The sequence below is a fragment of the Hippocampus zosterae genome, chromosome 14, assembly GCF_025434085.1.
Source record: "Hippocampus zosterae strain Florida chromosome 14, ASM2543408v3, whole genome shotgun sequence".
NCBI lineage: Eukaryota > Metazoa > Chordata > Actinopteri > Syngnathiformes > Syngnathidae > Hippocampus > Hippocampus zosterae.
Window position 1 is genome coordinate 7,534,767 of NC_067464.1, and position 17,908 is coordinate 7,552,674.

General features: G+C 43.9%; 1 protein-coding gene and 1 long non-coding RNA gene across 2 annotated transcripts in view; one reads left to right on the forward strand and one right to left on the reverse strand.

The window, feature by feature from the left end:
- Window positions 1-17,908, forward strand: part of LOC127614978 (uncharacterized) — a 289,388-nt gene that overhangs the window by 146,982 nt on the left and 124,498 nt on the right. The gene's annotated exons all lie outside the window — the stretch shown is intronic.
- The window catches only part of arid1b (AT rich interactive domain 1B (SWI1-like)), a 156,856-nt gene that overhangs the window by 118,355 nt on the left and 20,593 nt on the right, over window positions 1-17,908 (reverse strand). The window contains exon 2 of the mRNA XM_052086448.1: window positions 7,026-7,229. Coding sequence (XP_051942408.1) covers window positions 7,026-7,229 — 204 coding nt within the window. The remainder of the gene's footprint in view (window positions 1-7,025; window positions 7,230-17,908) is intronic.

Genomic DNA, 17,908 nt, shown 5'->3' on the forward strand with positions numbered 1-17,908 from the left:
CAGCCAGAGAGGAACCGTTAATTAATCAGCCTTTTTCAAGCCTTTTTCAAATTGCTGTCCTCTCTTCTTTCAGTCTTTCCCACTGTCCATTTTCAATCCCACCTTTACACCCCCATCCCCACCCCCACTCCTGCCGCCACCCCTAATGTGCTCTGTAATTGTGAGGGGAGAAAACCCAGGCTGCCGCATGCCGGCAAGGAGTGCAGAACTGAGTTCGAGGAAATAGTATAGGCACAAGTGTGTGACCGCGTGGATGAGATGGGTACTTTAAACAGCAAGCGTTCAATATTTCAAGAGCCTTTCAAAAAGGGAGGGGCATAGAGAGGCTGGAGTGGTCCCCTTTGATTCTCCCTCCCTCCTACTCCCCTCCAGCCTTCCCAGCAGAGGGGCTGATTTATTGGGGCTTTCCAGTCATCGGTAAGAGGCTGCAGCGATGGCTGCATTAACCCCTGAGACAACCCCAGCACCCAGGGGCCCCTAAGTGCTTCCAAGTGGCCCTTGCTCCCCCCCCAATAGTGAGGACCCCCTCCCCCCCTTAACAGGCGCAATCAATGTCATAAATTACCCATCTCTCGCGCTCTCTCCCCCTCTCTCTCACAAGTCGATATTCCACAGGATGATGTTTGGACAGGGGAGAATTTGACAATTTGGATTTAATCTATGAAGCAAACTCAAACAACGTCCATGGTTGTTTATCGAACATGGTGTTAGCATTTCAAATTGAGCACAATTGGAAAATACTGATGTTAAACTACCCGCATTCAATAGATTGTTGTCTATTCTGATATCACACGCCATCGAAAAGACACAAACTACAAAAAGTGAAAATCTGCGAATATATCGCAATCTGTATACAGTACAGTCCATTGTTCTGGAAAGTAGGCCTGTAGGTGATGTTTTACAATATTGACCTCAAAACATTTGTTTTGATTTTTGGGGGTGGGGGGGGGGGATTGGGTAAGTATGATGAAGTCAATAGAAATGTAAAGTCAACTTAATGTGTTTCCAAACACACTAATCAGACATTACCCTGTACTAGTTGCCAGCCAATAACAGGGCACACATCAACAAATAAACATCTACGCTCACAATCACACCAAGGGACAATTTAGAGTGTTCCATTAGCCTGCCATGCATGTTTTTAGAATGTGGGAGAAAACCAGAGTACCCGGAGAAAACCCAAGCAGGAATGGGGAGCACATCCAAACTCCACACAGGGAGACTGTGGCTGGAACTGAACCTGGTACCTCAGCACTGTGAGACGGACGTGCTATTTAGTCGATACCATTCCGCCACTTAGTAAATAAAGTCACCATTTAAAACCCGAATTAAGTAGGAATGTGAAGAGATGCTGCTGCCACTAATATTCATTAATTCATTTATCTTCCAAACCGCTTGATCCTCACTAGGGTCGCGGGGGGTGCTGGAGCCTATCCCAGCTGTCTTTGAGCAGTAGGCGGGGGACACCCTGAATCGGTTGCCAGCCAATCGCAGGGCACACAGAAACGAACAAACATTCGCACTCACACTCACACCTAGGGACAATTTAGAGTGTTCCATCAGCCTGCCAATCATGTTTTTGGAATGCGGGAGGAAAGCGGAGTACCCGGAGAAAACCCACACAGGCCCGGGGAGAACATGAAAACTCAACACAGGGAGGCCGGAGCTGGAATCGAACCCGGTACCTCTGCACTGTGAAGCCGACGTGCTAACCACTGGACTACCGGGTCGCCCCCACCACTAATAATGCTTGGTTTATACATCACAGCAATTTCAATGCATCCCCCAATACCATACAAATATGACGCCACGGAGATGGGCTGGACAGCTAGCAACACAATCTTATTTGACAAAATGAGAGGAACATGTTGCTTGGAAAAAAAATATACTGTATATCTCGCTGACGCGCCACAGCATGAGCATGAATATTTATATTTCTGTGTTTACATTTTATCAGGATATAAAATGAAATACGGTACAGTCATCCCGGCTTCAACGTAAGAAAACGGTTTCTGTTCCACATGACAAAGAAAACAATCATACAAAGTGAAGGTGAACATATTGGCTTTATCGAGTAAGTGCATTGTAAACAAACAGCCGACACTGGTGGTTGTTTTTGAAAGACATGAGGACGTAGTCACCTTTATTCATCCACACATGAACTCACACTCTCCTTCTGTCTTCATTGCCCAGGATATTTGTTTTTATTTCATCTTTCTCCCACTCCATCCACCCTCCGCTCATTCACATCAAACACTAATGTTTCCTTCAAATTCCTTTTGCTCTTCCTGTGCAAACTTTGACATCACAGGAAATTATGCTTGAAATTGACTGTGGGTTTTTCCCCCCCTTTTCTTGGGGGGGTGGGGGCATTTCAGTTTCATTCCACTTCCCAAGCAGACGCTTCTCTCATGTGGCATGTCATTCATCCCAAAGACGCTCCCCTCTTTCTTCTACTTTTGTCTTGTTTTTTTTTTGTTCTTCCACTTTCGTGAGTACATTTTATTTATGAAGTGTCTCTCACAAACAGCTCGCACAAAATGCTTCACTTGGTTGAAATCTAAAATAAAATCCAGTGGCAGGCGGTGAGTTTTGGTCCTGGTCCTTCAGTAGATATTTAGTGACCTAAACAAATTCTTAATAACGAAATCATGTCATAAAATAATGTCGAAAAAATTACGGCATATAAGGATGACGACTTTTTATTTCAGTTGTGTGTGTGTGTGTGTGTGGTCGACGTCTGCTCTTGACGTCCTGAAGACGAAATAAGTGCCTGGCAACACATCAATGCAGATATCTGATTGGACCCAAAATAAATGAACTCACAGAGGACTGGAAGCCATACGCAATGAAATGAAGACAAAAGACTGTTGTAAATAAATTATGTTCACTTCATCTAAGTTGTAAATGTCTTTCGGATAGAGTTTGGGCCTGCAGAGAGGCCCTGACGGAATGCCACTGACAAAATCCAATACAGTCAAAAAACTGTGTCGGTTTGTTCTCAAATTCATAGTAAAAAAAAAAATCAAGGCTCAAGTACCCGAGGTATCGATACTTCAGTATCAAGCCACACATCACAACACAGTCATATGCTTGCATTAAAAGCATGAAATAGAGCGCACAACCACTCTAGGCTTTTTAGCTTAAACAGGGCTCTTCAATCCTTTTCCAGCTTCTGCGTACCTTGTTGATTATCAGGTCATTTAAATCGGGTGTGTTTCACCAGGGAGGAATGGAAAACATCCAATAAACCGGCCCTTGAGGACCAGGATTGAAGACCCCTGAACTCGAGGCTAAGGGGTAGTGTTTTTTTTTTCCTGAGTCATCATCGCTAAGATCTCTGTCGATGCTTGCCTCTCATTACAGGATTAAGCCAAACAACCCCGGAGACGTTGAGACAAATGTTAGCGAGCTGCAGAGTTGGGAATGTGTCAGAGCATGTGTGCGACGGCATGCCCGATCATGTGAATATGTGCACAAGTATACACCTTCCTGGACAAACGTGTCGTGTATCATTGTGAGACCTCTCAACCACAGGTGTCAAACTCAAGGCCCAGGGGCCAGATCCGGCCTGCCCCATCATTTTATGTGGACCGCAAAGGCAAATCATGTTTCTTGCTAAATACAAAGCAGCAAATTGTCTGTACTTTTAATAACGTTGTACAACACATATGCATATATGCTATCGTAGGGAATTGTCCAAAAATAGTGAAGTGACGCAATGTTTTAACTGAACTAGTCTTTCGGGCAATGTGGTGTTCCAGAAGCTCTTTTAAAGTGAAAATATCCCATCCGCACACCTCACATACTATACACGAGGCTATCAAATGCCATATTTTGCATGCCGTCAAGCAGACAATCCACATTGCATGATGAATAAATGAATCCTCAAAACATTTCCAGTGATTGTGATGAAATTAAATTCTTTGCACAGTATGTATGTAAATGAAGGATTAACCAATTTACAGTTACCTCCCCCTCCACTTGATGTTGTGCAGTTATTTATAAAAAAGTAGGGCTTAATTTTAGCAGGCTTTAATCATAATGAAAAGCAGGGGACCTTTTGTCCATCCACTAAAACTCGACACGCGCACGCACGCAATTCACAGAGGTAGACACATATCTGCGACAGGTTGCCTGGCAACATCTCAGCATGTTTAGCTGTGGCGAGCTGGGGTCTCAGCCCTGAGGCGCAATGCATCATGGGGGATTTTCTTGCCAATAGAGCCGTGCTCAAGATAGCGAGGCTGAGATCCTGAACCGTCTTTGCAACGTGTGACGGCGAGATATGGTAGGTGCTGTACGGGGGTCCTCTCACAGATGCTACGACACACACATTTTCTGCATCTTACGATGTTGTAATTAAAAAGTCATGTTTACCGATCGATATGAAGCAAACCATAGTGCCCCCGCCTTGACACCTGCTTCTCCCAGACGTGACCTCTGACCTCGTTTCTGTAGGTGAGGCTCATTAGTCTCATGTGAGCGTGTGGAATTAAACCTGCTCCAAACTCATTACTGCCAGCTCGATTCTAGCTGCTGCAGTCGTGCAGTCAATGCGGCGGTGGTGCTGCGTTTAAAGCCAGTCCCGGATAATTAGAAACTTTAGAAGCACAGTTCCCATGGCTATAGCCAGAGTGAACAACTAATTCTATTTGAACTAATTACGTTCCAGAGCGCTATGCTATGATTGCTATGCTGGCGCTCAGCCTCCCCTATGCAATCCGCTCGAGGAGCTCGACACTAAATAGTACAACGGGTGTGTTTTGGACTCTGCGAGTGACTGTATGTTAGGGCGCACGTCATCCTCAGCATCCCGTGCCCTCACGACTGTATGTCGTTCATTGGGTAAACGCTCCCCGCAACCTCGCATCAAGGTCCGTTTGGGAGCGTGATGACATCATAATGGCATAATAACAGACAATCTTAAAAGAATGATTAATTTACATCAATAAATGTTTGTTTAATTTTATAACAGATACTTCTGACCCTTGGAAGATCCCACACTTTTTTGGCGGGGTGGGGGGGTTGATCTAGATTAACATTTTAGCTATATAGAAATTTTGTTGAAAATTTTAGGGAGCTATTTAATTTGTTGAGGTTTTCATTTCACTTCATAAGACATGCTGCTGAACCTGGGAGCTCCCTGCACTGTTTTTTTGGGGGGGTTAGGATTTTAAAAGTAATATGAAGTATGACCAATGAAATAGTCACATTTCAGTTTCATGTTCAATATGCCAATCATAGTGCCGCAAATCAAGCATCTGCTGGAGACGGTGTCCAGCTGCACACTGGGTTGTGACATCTCCCTGCACTTTAAAATCTCCATCTTCCTGGAAAGTCTGCGATTCCAAATATATATTTCTTTATGGAAAGTATGGTGTTTAATGTTACCCATACATTATACGTAGTGTGTGTATCTACTTAATGTTTATTAAAAATGAGGAAATATGCATGTTCATGTCTCTCTCTCTTTCTCTGTGGTCTTGCTATGTTTAGAAGCTCGCTTGTCTTCGTGTGAGCTGTCCAAGTCCGATGGAACCGACCAAGCTGTCACAGTAAATAGCAGGCAGCATAGGACACAGCGCACCTCTCTCAGTCTGTCCAGCACTCTCTTACAAACACCCACTTGCTCATGAGCGTGCGCACACACAGACACACACAGTATGAAGCTTCACTTCATTCCGTAAATGTTCCGCAAACCCAAAATAAGATTGGCGCGTGACTCAACTAAGCAGAGAGAAGCGTACTCGCGTCTCCAGCACAGGCTTCTTGCGTTGCCCAAGAGTGGCTTTGACGTTTGTGATGCCTCGATGTTGACGACGGTAACCCACACGGAAGCACGCTGGTTGATAAAGAGTAGCGCATCGAAATACAAAATGAAACACTTAATCGAGCAAAGATAACGGATAAATGTACAAATGTAGTCTCGAGAAAAATGAGCACGGGAGGAAGGAAGAGAAAAAAAAAACCCTTGCTTGACGGTGAAGCTTTTTATCAAACCACAACCACCACAAATAACTGCTATAAGACAGCTTTAGCACCGAAATCATCAATCTTTTCACGCTCACCACATCATATGTTGTACTTAAATATTGAGAAAAGTTAACACGGACTCGGGGCCCGGTAGTCCATTGGTTAGCACGTCGGCTTCACAGTGCAGAGGTACCGGGTTCGATTCCAGCTCCGGCCTCCCTGTGTGGAGTTTGCATGTTCTCCCCGGGCCTGCGTGGGTTTTCTCCGGGTGCTCCGGTTTCCTCCCACATTCCAAAAAATATGCGTGGCAGGCTGATTGAACACTCTAAATTGTCCCTAGGTGTGAGTGTCAGTGTGAATGGTTGTTTGTTTCTGTGTGCCCTGCGATTGGCTGGCAACCGATTCAGGGTGTCCCCCGCCTATTGCCCGAAGGCAGCTGGGATAGGCTCCAGCACCCCCCGCGACCATAGTGAGGATCAAGCGGCTCGGAAGATGAATGAATGAATGAATGAATAACACGGACTCCCCTGTCTGAATGAGGACATACACGATGTTAGAATGAAATAAGGGCCTCCATTGACAGACAGTAGGAACCACACATTTTTTTCTCATCTTGGAACAAACAAAATATCATTTGAGCAAAATGTATGTGATATTATTTTGCAATTTTTAACATTGCGCGGCAATGCTTTTATTGTCAGTTCTCTGCTCTCATACGTCATATTTAAAAACACATTCAAGACAACTTCTTCTCTTTGACAGTGATGAGCAGTCAGACACCGGCATGGCCTTCTATGTTGGTCAAACCAAATCAGAAGCACGACGTCTAACAACTGCAATGCTCATACGTGTTCCAAAATTTTGTAGCAATTTATTCCAGAGGGTGGGATTCGATTGGAAAAAAAAATTGTAATTCACGACAGGGTTTGTAATTCATCTTGATGAATCGCTTTTGACACCATTTTACATTTAAATAGGTTTTAGTGGGCGACTGAATCACGACATGTAACAAAAAGGTTTTTTTGGGGGGTTTTTTTTTGCCAACATACCTGCTGCTGAGGATACTGCATGCTGCTCATGCCCAGTTGGCCTCTTCCCGGCATGCTCATTGGATAACGGTGAGAGGGAGGCTGCGTATACGGCTGGTTGGGAGGGTAAGGTCCACCCCCTGGCTGCTGTGGACCCGAGTACGGATTATTGGCCATGCCGTAGAGTTGCGAGCGCTTCATTGCCATGAAATCCATGGAGGAAACCTGTGGAGGAGAAAATAAACATTTCAACCGCCAGAGTAATAAAACCCTTTCGTGCACCCTGTAACCTGATAACATGATCAGCTTTCCACTGTAGTAACCGCTGTCCCTGAAAGGGTTAACAAGTGCAAATTGGGATCGTTTTTACATTTGAGGAAATGGATTCAACCATCGTCTGGCACGCTGCAGCCTTTGACATCAGTCGGTTCAGCGCGCACCTTCTAAACCACATCATCAAGCGAGTCGTGCTGATTGGTGGTCTTCAATGGATGTCTGCAGGTCATGAATGAACTACAAATGGAATTACTTAGCAACTACTTTTTTTTTTTGCATGGCTTTAGGGAACCCCACCCCCCCCCAACCGCAGACCAACAGGGCCAATAATCCCTTGACAACACCACCACCTCACTTGCTGTTGCTTACAGCAAAGCGGTGCAAAATAGTCATTCGACTGTTGTGAATTATAAAATAAACGGACCGGCTTCAAGTGACAAAGCAATGCAAGTTACAATCCCTGGAGGGAATTCAGGGCAGTCAAGTAGTCAAAGTCGCAGCTACCCAAAGAGCACTTGCAAGAGATGTCATCAATTCATTTCACGGTGAGTATTTCAATGTCTTTTTGAGGAGGGAGGTGGGGTTGGGGCGGGGGGTCGAGGGGGTCTTGGTGAGACACTGGAAAATTTGGGATCAGTCCAGGCTAATCCGTCACCTGTAGCAACGTGTTTGTTTGTTGGCCGGGCAGATAATGACGACTTCTCTGCGTTTCCCTTTTCTCCTCTCAGCCTTTCACCCTTTTGTCTCACTGTGCTGGCTCATGTGTGATTTATGACATTTTGTTCCTACTGTTCCTTACACACACTTTCACTTCTCTCGTCTCCGCTGAGCATAACGCACACACACACACACACAGCCCAGTCCCCCCCCCCCCCCCCCCACGCCCAACCGCTGCCAACTCCCTCCTCCCCAGCTCAATATCACCTCGTCGAGTGCGGAGAAGAAATTGCCACTGCCTCATATTGCCGGGCTAATATCAAGAAGACATGTCAGGGGATGGAAGCACTTTATTCAGCAGGTTACGTGCAAGACCATTCGGCGGTCTGCCTTTTAGAGTGGTTTTGTCTACCGAGGCATGTGTTTGGAGTAGTTTGGGCTATTTCGCAGCGTGAGGAGGAAAAGTGTGTGCAAAAGGGTGTTTGGGCAGCGAGAAAGATGGTGAAAGACAAGCCAGAAAGGGCGTGAGGAGAGAACACAAGGGGGACTGAAAGTTGTTTCGCAGCACGGAGGTGTTTGAGGCCTCATGCGAGAGAGGATTAACTTGCAAAGGTCAACACGAGCACAATTTCAGAAGTCTAACAGGAAAAAATGAGAGGAGGCCGTTTTGTTGAAAGATGTGGCTACTCGAAGCAAGTACCCTGGCATTTTTGCTATTTTCTCGGGCTGCAACAAAACCTTCGCTTGAACAATCGATGAATCTGTCGATTTTTTTGTCAATCGATGACTCGGATTTAAACTAAACTTTGCACCCCCTTTTTTCCCCCCAAAAACATGGCATTGTTTCAAACTGAGCGTGCACAAACATAAATTAATTAGGATTCATTTCCTGGTATGGTCCGCACAATCATGTCTTTGTCATTCAAATTAAGATTTCTGTGTTTTATAGTTTCGATAGTATTGCTGCTTTGCTAATTAGTATAATGTACTAATTGTTCACTGTTTTGTTAAGCGCTTTGTTACAGCTGCCGCTGTTGTGAAAGCGCTATATAAATCAGCATGTGTTGTATTGTATTGTAATATGAGAAGAAGAATGTCATTTAAGTGCGCTGGAATAGACTGTGTTCAACCATGAACATATCAAAGTCAATAGCTCTCTGGCAGTGTCAATCAAAAATCACCATTATCTTGAGCGCTACAGATTTTATTCCAACTCTTTCATCATCATTGCATTGTACTGTGCAAGTCAAAATGTGTGGTGAGATTTACCAGAAGAAAAAGCTGACATCGAAAAGCAGTTGGCGGAATGACACATAAGGGAGAACATTTGTAGTGTATTTGTAAGTATGAGCTATTTTAGAGTCAAAAAAGCGAACAAAGAAAGAAATTTCATTTGAATGTCCGGCTTCCTGCATCATACAAAAACAACAAAAAAAAATGTTAAAAATGGAATATTCAGGACTAAATGACATTACAAAAATTGAAATTGGGTAATATGCACCCCGACAACTGCATCCATCCCTCCATTTTCTTAACTGCTTTATCCTCGCAAGTCTCGCAAGGCGTGCCGGAGCCTATCCCAGTTGTCTTTGGGCAGGAAGCGGGGGGACACCCATTTGCCAGCCAATCGCAGGGCACACGGAGACAAACAACCACCCACGCTCACACTCACAGATCGGGACAATTATGTGTGTTCAATGAGCCTGCCATGCATGTTTTTGGAATGTGGGAGGAAACCAGAGTACCCAGAGAAAACCCACGCAGGCACGGGGATATTTTGGAAAGTGGGAGGAAACCGGAGTACCCGGAGAAAACCCGGGCGCAGGCACGGGGAGAACATGCAAACTCCACACAGGAAGGCCAGAGCTGGAATCGAACCCGGTACCTCTGTACTGTGATATCGACACTGGACCACCGGGCTGCATTTACCCAAAATACACAAGACACACAAAGCTATTGTGGCACTCGCTAACCTCCCCAAACATCAGTCAGTTCACGAGCTATATCGGTGGTCCACTTGTAACAACTACTGAGCCAACTCAAGTAAATCCCTTCACGCAACTAAAAAGTGAACTTCAACACCTAAAATTGCACCGGCATCAGAAAATAACTTCTGGGTTTTGGGAATGGAGAAGTGGATGCTCGATTAAACGCAAATATGCCCTCATGTTGGAGTGAGGATTTGTCAAATAAAGCGGCTGCAGTGAAACGAGCGGACACATCGCTCCATCTTCCACGTGTGACATTATCAACACAGCCGGCTAACTCTCCTCCTCCCCAAACACAGCCTCGTATCTGCCCTCACGACAAGTTCCACTAAATGAGATTTCAGTCCACTGAAGGCTTCTCTGAGATACTGTATGCCCAACGATTCCCTCAAAGCGCAGGAAACATTTCTTGACAAATTGAAACGTTGCTTTTTCCTCCCCGAAGAGAAATGAGCGCACTTAGGGGGGAAATATGAAGGTGACATGAACAAAATCAGGTTTGTGCCTGGGGTGGTGGAGGAGACCAAAAAAATAAGTTTTTCTGTTTGGTTCATCTGGGCATGCTATCAATGGAAGGGGAGAGGTGGGGGCAATAGAATTTCAATTGCTAAATTTAAAATTCAATTTATGAAGTACTCTCTCTCTCTCGCTTGCATTCCTAATCTCAGGAGCTTTTTTTTCTTCTTTTCTTTGCAAAACAAAGCCATTACACAGAACATGGTGAAATTACTACAGGATGAAACCTGCTAAATTGCTTTTTGAGTTCATTCGACGATAGTTTTATTTTAGAAAAACAGATTTCATTCCTTCACGCTTTAATGTGGCGAGTTGTTCAAAGCCATTAGAGGCTCTCGCCTGCGTGGATTAGGAGACATGCTGGGATGAAACAAGACAGAAAAAAAAAATATTGGTCAGTGCTTCTGATTCATATTATTGTGAATGACTGTATTGTTATGAGACAAAGCAGTAAAAAGACAAAGGCACTCGAAAATGGTTTGCAGTGTTTGTCCTTCACACTAAATCATCCCTTTTCCATCAGTGTAAACAAACACAACATGTGTTCACAAGTAGAGGAATAGGCCTATTACTGAGCTCGATGTAAAAATGGCGATACATCCCCTTTGCATCCCTCGACAACATTCTACCAGGACTGGGCGGTTCTGGGAAAAATAAATAAAATAGTCATCACGATTATTGTGGTTGATGTTGAAATCCCGACGAATAAATGGTTAGGTATTGATTTTAAAACAGTACTTACTCAGCTAGCAAAGGCCAATCTCAACCAGAAAATAAATTAGTTACAGGTAAAAAAAATAATAATGCTGAATTAAAATACGAGCAAGAAACAAGAATAAATAAAAATCAAGATCTCATGATGCAGCTGTGCAGAACTTGGCCTCTTGGGGGCAGTGTGGTGCACACATGGAGATACACACATTAAGAGAAAACAAAGAAGGTAGAAGAAGCAAGTTGCAATTGAAACTCATGACTCGAATTTTACAGATTCGGATGAATATAATAATTTTATATAATATACATCATATGATATGTCTGTATGTATCACAATAGCGTTCACGTGTGAAAATTTTCTAATTGAAGGATTGTCACTCCCAGAACTCGATGCTCATTTTCTATTAGCCCATCAATTGGATTTGCCCTTGACTGCTAGCATTAGCACTGGCGACGTTTCTAAATCTAAGAACATTTTGTATTTAAATACACAGTGTGTGATTTTTTTTTTAGTTGTCTGTTTAGTTTTGCAATAAACTCCAAACCGCAGCGAAAAAGGAGGATAAAAGTTGTTTGCCAGTTTAGTCACAAAATGATGCTGTGATGATGTGTAATAATAGGTGTTGATAGTTCAACCAGAAATAGGAAAACTGTACAGCTTAAAATGAAAAGAAACGTAATCATAAAAAACGATAAGGTGACCGTAAAACAGAAAACAGCAAAAGGACAAAGGCATCCAATCCAATGGCGAATTCAAAGGACTTCTTTCATTGAGTAAATGGGAATATTGATCTCCATGGAAACGTAGCCGATCAACCCTCCGGGGAACGGCTGAGCTCCAAAGCTAATTTCCAGTGACAAAACTTGAGTGTTTCCATTTGTGGTTCCATATGTTTGCATCGGTACCGTGGTCGTCCTGTAACCTTCATAATGTTTCTTTATAGGCTACAAGCTGCTTTATTGAGCAACAGATACTTCCGAAATGGTTTAATCCTCCAAAGAGCAATTCATTGGGCTATTATGTTGGCTTATAGTACCTGGCAGTTTAACACTATTGTGGAACAAGTATGCTTTTCCTCTTGGACAGCTTCATAAAACCATTTCAGGTTGAGTGTTAAAATCGTTACTGTAATTTTTTTTTTTTTTGAAAGCTCAGTGAAATTCTTTGCTACTTGGATTTGTACTTTAACAACATGACAAGGCCCAGCGTTTTAAAATAGCTTCTGACATCACCTAAACGAAGACACAACAAACCCCTTTTATTGATTATCTCTTTTTCTCTTGGAGCAAATACTGCCTGCCTCTTTTTTTTTTTTTTTTTGCCTGGGTAATGAAACCTTTTAGCCGCGTGAATGTGTGAGTAGAAACAAATAAGGATAATTATTGTCTGCGGATCCTCTCCGTGCTCTGCGCGGCACGTGTCTCTTTCTGGAGAATCAACATGCTGCAGTCAGAGTCGGTTGGTCTGCTGGGACAATCGCTCTTGTCTTTTATGTTATTTATTTATACCATGCAGCAAAGCACTCTCCGATTCCTATTACACAGCGGGGCTTGCGATGCCGCCGCCTGCAAAACAAAGCTGCACATTTGAGGCTTGAAAACACGTTTCCGTTTGGGCCTCCTGTTTTAGAAAACTGAATAAAATAGGAACAAGGGGGAGAGAAAAGATGGGGGAGGAGGAGAGAAAGCGAGAGAGGAGCAGTGGGCGACTAGATCGAGTTCCATATTAATGTGTGCAAATTCCCCCGCTCCTGCTGACTAAGATTAGAAAAATTAATTTCATGGATGCAGAGACAATACTGATGTCATCAAGCAGAGAGCAGAGGAGCGCCTGCACGTTAACTCTTCCCTGTCCCACCTCTCTTAGAGAAGAGCCTGTTCTTAAGAGGCTGTGAGCGGATGGCTACCGACAAGACGAAATGTATCGCGCGAGCGAGCCTCCATTTTGCGGTCAACTTCCAAGAGTCAATGAATTACTTGCACGCTTTGCAACAGGGTCTAATTTTGCATCTCAGCACGCATGCCTTGTTAGGAAAAAAGTCCTGTCACAAATAACAGCGAGTAGCTCCAGTCCACGGGGAGCTAGCTTGAGCCCTCCGTTAGCGCAATACGCCTGCATAGCATATGAGGATGAGCTTATCCAAAGAAGGGGCAGGAGACGGCAGCCGCGGACGAGGTGGGCGGAGGCTCCCAGATAAACAGTGCATGTTTGGCAATGAGGAGGTTAGAATGAGAGGCAGGCTGAGAGCGAGAGAGAAGTCAGATAAGAGGCTGCCATAATGCAGACAACTCGTATGCTTTTGTATTTGGTGCAATGCACATAATTGCTCTCTGCTGTGTCGCTCAGGACTGGCGAGAGGTGTGCCCTTTGCGTTTGACACCAATATTTACACCATACACATACACACACACATATACACATGCTCATAATGCACCCTTTCCCAGCCCCCTCCCACAAGCACAAGGGAAAGTTCCAGATCGCACGGTTCGTCACGGCCATCACAAAGACGTCATTAGGAAAAGGGAGGAGAAGAGTGGAGCAGAGACGGGGAGGGAGGAGAGCGGCTGCTTCATCTGTCTCAAGTGAGATTGGGGTCGAAGGGTCACCAGAGCCCTTTTCCTTTGCTGAATGAGAGCCGGAGACAAAAATAGGAGGAAGAGAAGGGGGCGGGGGTGTGGGGGGGCTCAATGACAAAACGAGATCCATCTGACATGCCTGTGACACCCCATTAGAAAATGAAAACAAATAAAACCAAACCATGTGGAGGACACGGAGAGAGAGCATGGACCTCAAATTTGACAGTCAAATCTCCTTCAAAGATGCCATTTGATAAGGCTCAATGTATTCAAGTTGGATTTGTCACATAAAAATAGAAAGGTGTACGCTGCAGGGGGGTCAAACTCATTTTTGTCGCAGGCCACATTGTAGTTGCCATTTCCCTCGGAGAGCCATTATAACTGTGAAACCATATAAAGAAGTCAAGAATAATCGTTTCTTCAACTATTTAAGTGACTTTAATGAGGGGTTTAGTCACAAGAAAATGCTGACAACAGCTCTCATCTATTACATATGATCATTTTAAAATTATGCTTTTAGGAAGCATCATGGAAGTTGATATGCTTGACTGGCTTTCGCGGGCCACATAAAATTATGTGGCGGACCAGATTCGGCCCCCGGGCCTTGAGTTTGATACTAGTAGTGTTCAGTTTTATACAAAATATCGATATATATTTTTCTCTTTTTTTTTTTTAAATCAGATTTCCCACAGCCCATCTCTCATAGAAAACTTGGTGCCTGTTACGGACAATCCTCCGGCTTCAACACTGGGACCCATTTCATTGAGTGGCCATGGAGGAACGAGAGGAATGTGCTCCTCGGCCCCCAGAACCCTGTGGAGGGAGCTCTTACCAGACCAAATCAAACAGAGTGGGAAAGAGGAGGAAGAAAACAATTGGCCTCAAATGCAATGTTCAGCATAACTTTCCTGCAGCTGTACTTCCAGTTCCAATTCAAACTACATCAATATGGTCAATGTCACATTCAACGGTTATGTTATCTTTGACCTTAGAGTTTGTTTGTTTTTAATGATTGCAAAAACCACAATGATACTCTGTCGAAATCTGGCAAGGGCACCCAGTGTAAGAATCTATGAAACTTGTGTCAGGAAATATTGTTCCACTCTCGTCAAGTAAGTGAAGGTAATGTGCATCACACAGGTGCTGTCAACTGCTTCACGCTCTTCAGGTGGACACTTTTTTTCTGAAAGTATCTAGTTCAGTGGTCAGCAACTTTTTGGAAAATTAGATCTACATTTTGGGTATGAATTAATATGAGGGTCTATCGGTTTGTAATAGCTAATTTGCTCAAATGACCTTGAATCATATGTTATGATTAATACTACTCATGCCACATTTATTTATGCAGCCCTTAATCACACACAGTCTCAAAGGGCTTCACATTGCCGCAATTGAAAAGTATTCACGACATCCCCAGACTTTAACCCCCGGGGGTGGGTGGCGAAGGAAAAAACTCCCAAAAACCCATCTGGGTGGGTAAGAGAAACTTTGAGAAGGGCCTGCAGATGGAAGAATCCCCCTTCCAGGATGACCAATCTGCAATGGATGCCGAGTGGGCAACATTTAACACAATATTAAGATAAGATATCCTTTATTTGTCCCACACTGGGGAAATGTACAGTCTAGAGCAGCAAGACACAGCAGCAAAGTATTGTACTGCACAATGTTAGTTACACCGATATAAAAGTCCATTCAACAAGATGAAAACTCTACAGGGAGATAATTAATTAATCCTTCGGAGAGGTGCCCCTTGCCTAGTTGGTCAATGAAGAAATCTTCATAGCAGCGCCTCCGAGTGGTGGACCTAGCTAGCTCTTGTCCAGCTCAGTATGTGCAAATCATGTCCATAACGATCAGAGCAGAATCCGTACGGCGTCATCCGATTGCCTATCCTCGTCTCCATCATTTAGGTTCATTTAAAATGTGAATTAGTCAATGCACGCCCACTAAAAAAAATACAAATAAGAAAAACACGGATCAAGATCTAAAGGGTTTAGTGTCACCTGTTAGTGAAAACGAGCTATGACACCATCTCTCCAGAAGATTTTATAGTTTAAGTCATTCACTCCCAAAGACGGTTTTATACGTCTTTTCAGACTCGGTCAAGAATTGGCTGGTATTGATTGAGTTAAGTACGTACTGCCATTTTGCTTTTTTAAGTCTCCAGCAGTCAAAACTGAATTACTGCTACTAAAACATGCAGGCTAGATTCCCTTCGTATTTCAGGGAATCCGCATCTTAGCTCACGGAACGGTATTAGAGGGAAAGTGTGCTTCTCCAGGTTGAATAATTATGAGCCAAGTCCTGTATTGCCAAGTGTGTTTATGAATTAGCCATGGTTATTCATGATATTGTGCTCAGAGTAGGGTGAAAATACATAAGTGAATACTAAGTGAGCAGACCAACACAAACGATGCTAAAGGGTCCTGAGGGGGCTTTCTCTGCCATCCATTAGTCAACCCTGTAAGGCAAGGCTTAACGAGCTCCTGAGGCTGGCCATTGGGGGCGTGGGAGCACTGTGAATAATGGATGCGTTAGCTAAGGCCACAACACCATAATGCTCCTACATCTTTGTTATTCAGCCTTTGATTTTCCTTAGCACCACGAAAACAAAAAAAAAAAACAGATCAAGGATTTCAATGAAAATGTCTCTCATCAAATAATCAATAAATAACAAATCCATTGCGCTTTTTAACAACAGATTTGTCAAACTAGGTCACATACATGGTGTAGTTAAAGAGGCTCCCCCTAGTAAAACAAAATAAGGATTTACATTCAGGCAGTTTGTTTTGGAGCACTGCCCAGTCCTCCAGGGTGGAACTATCCATATTTCTCCGGTGGGTGATCCATCACTTGAGGAAAAAAAAAACACACACACACACACACACGGGCACAGAAATAAACAGATATCCGGACCTCACCTGGGGCGGATATTAGATACTCATTAGAAGTCACCTGAAACAATTTAAACCAAATTGATTTCATTATCGGGCCCAGCATGACACACAATGGCCCCAACTCTGACAATTCAGCTAGAAATTAAACTTATAATGAATTAGATGGATGGATGGATGGATGGATAAATGAAAAGTACTTGTGTTTTATCTAGGTGACCTCATTGTACTGTTTACCTTTTTTTTTTATAGACGAAGAAGGATAACACCTACTAGGCTACACACAGTAAAAGAACCACAACTCCCAGACAACCGTTTGACCAATCTCACTTCTTCCAGTGCGGTACTAGTGAAATAAATACATTTAAATGAAGCCCACAAGCTCAAGGATGAAAGTAATTGACCAAGATGAAAATCCATCCATCCGTTATCTGAACCGCTTCATTCTCACAAGGGTCAAGTGGATGGCTGGAGGCTATCCCAGCTGTCTTTGGGCAGTAGGCGGTGTGAGGTTGGGGTGTGGGTTCGGTCTTGGTTTTCGTTTTGTTCATTTTTATGACTAGAACAACATTGGCAGTGACCGTGTCTCTCAACCATGCGAACACTTACACACATACACACACTCCAGCAAGACCCAACCTTGCCACCCTCGCTCACCTCCACGTAGAGAGGTCACTGGAGCAGCTGCAGCAGACATGGGCCTTCGTTTTCTCCTGTAATGAACAGGAGCTTCCACTCGGCCACCCGCCGTGAAGCTCTCCTCGCCCAAAAAAACTCCAAAGAAATCCCGCTCATCCCCCACCACTGCAGCCCCTCCAGGTCACCCTATGAGAGGCCCCAGGCCCCGTGAGCCTGAGCCAGGCCTTCCATCTCCTTGACCTTGACTGAAAATCCATCACAGAGAGGATGGAGGAACGTCAGGTGGGGGACCAGGGTCAATCGGTGAGAGAGGGCCTTAATGCAACATTAGCATTCACCCCTTCGTTGTCAAGACTCAGTGGGGGAGCTATTTATAGTACGCTAGTCCATACAAAAAGAATAGCCACAAGCAAACTGAACGAGATTAGCAATCAATGCCGGATTGGATTCTTCTCATGATTACCGTTGATATCACACACTCCACTGTTATCAATGGATACACATTTAAGAATTGGTGATGCATACTGTTACTCAAGGCATGATACAACCAATATATATATATAGGCTCCAGATCACCTGCAACCCTAATGAGGAAAACTATATCGAAAATGGATGGATGGACATATTAAAGGCATGCACATAT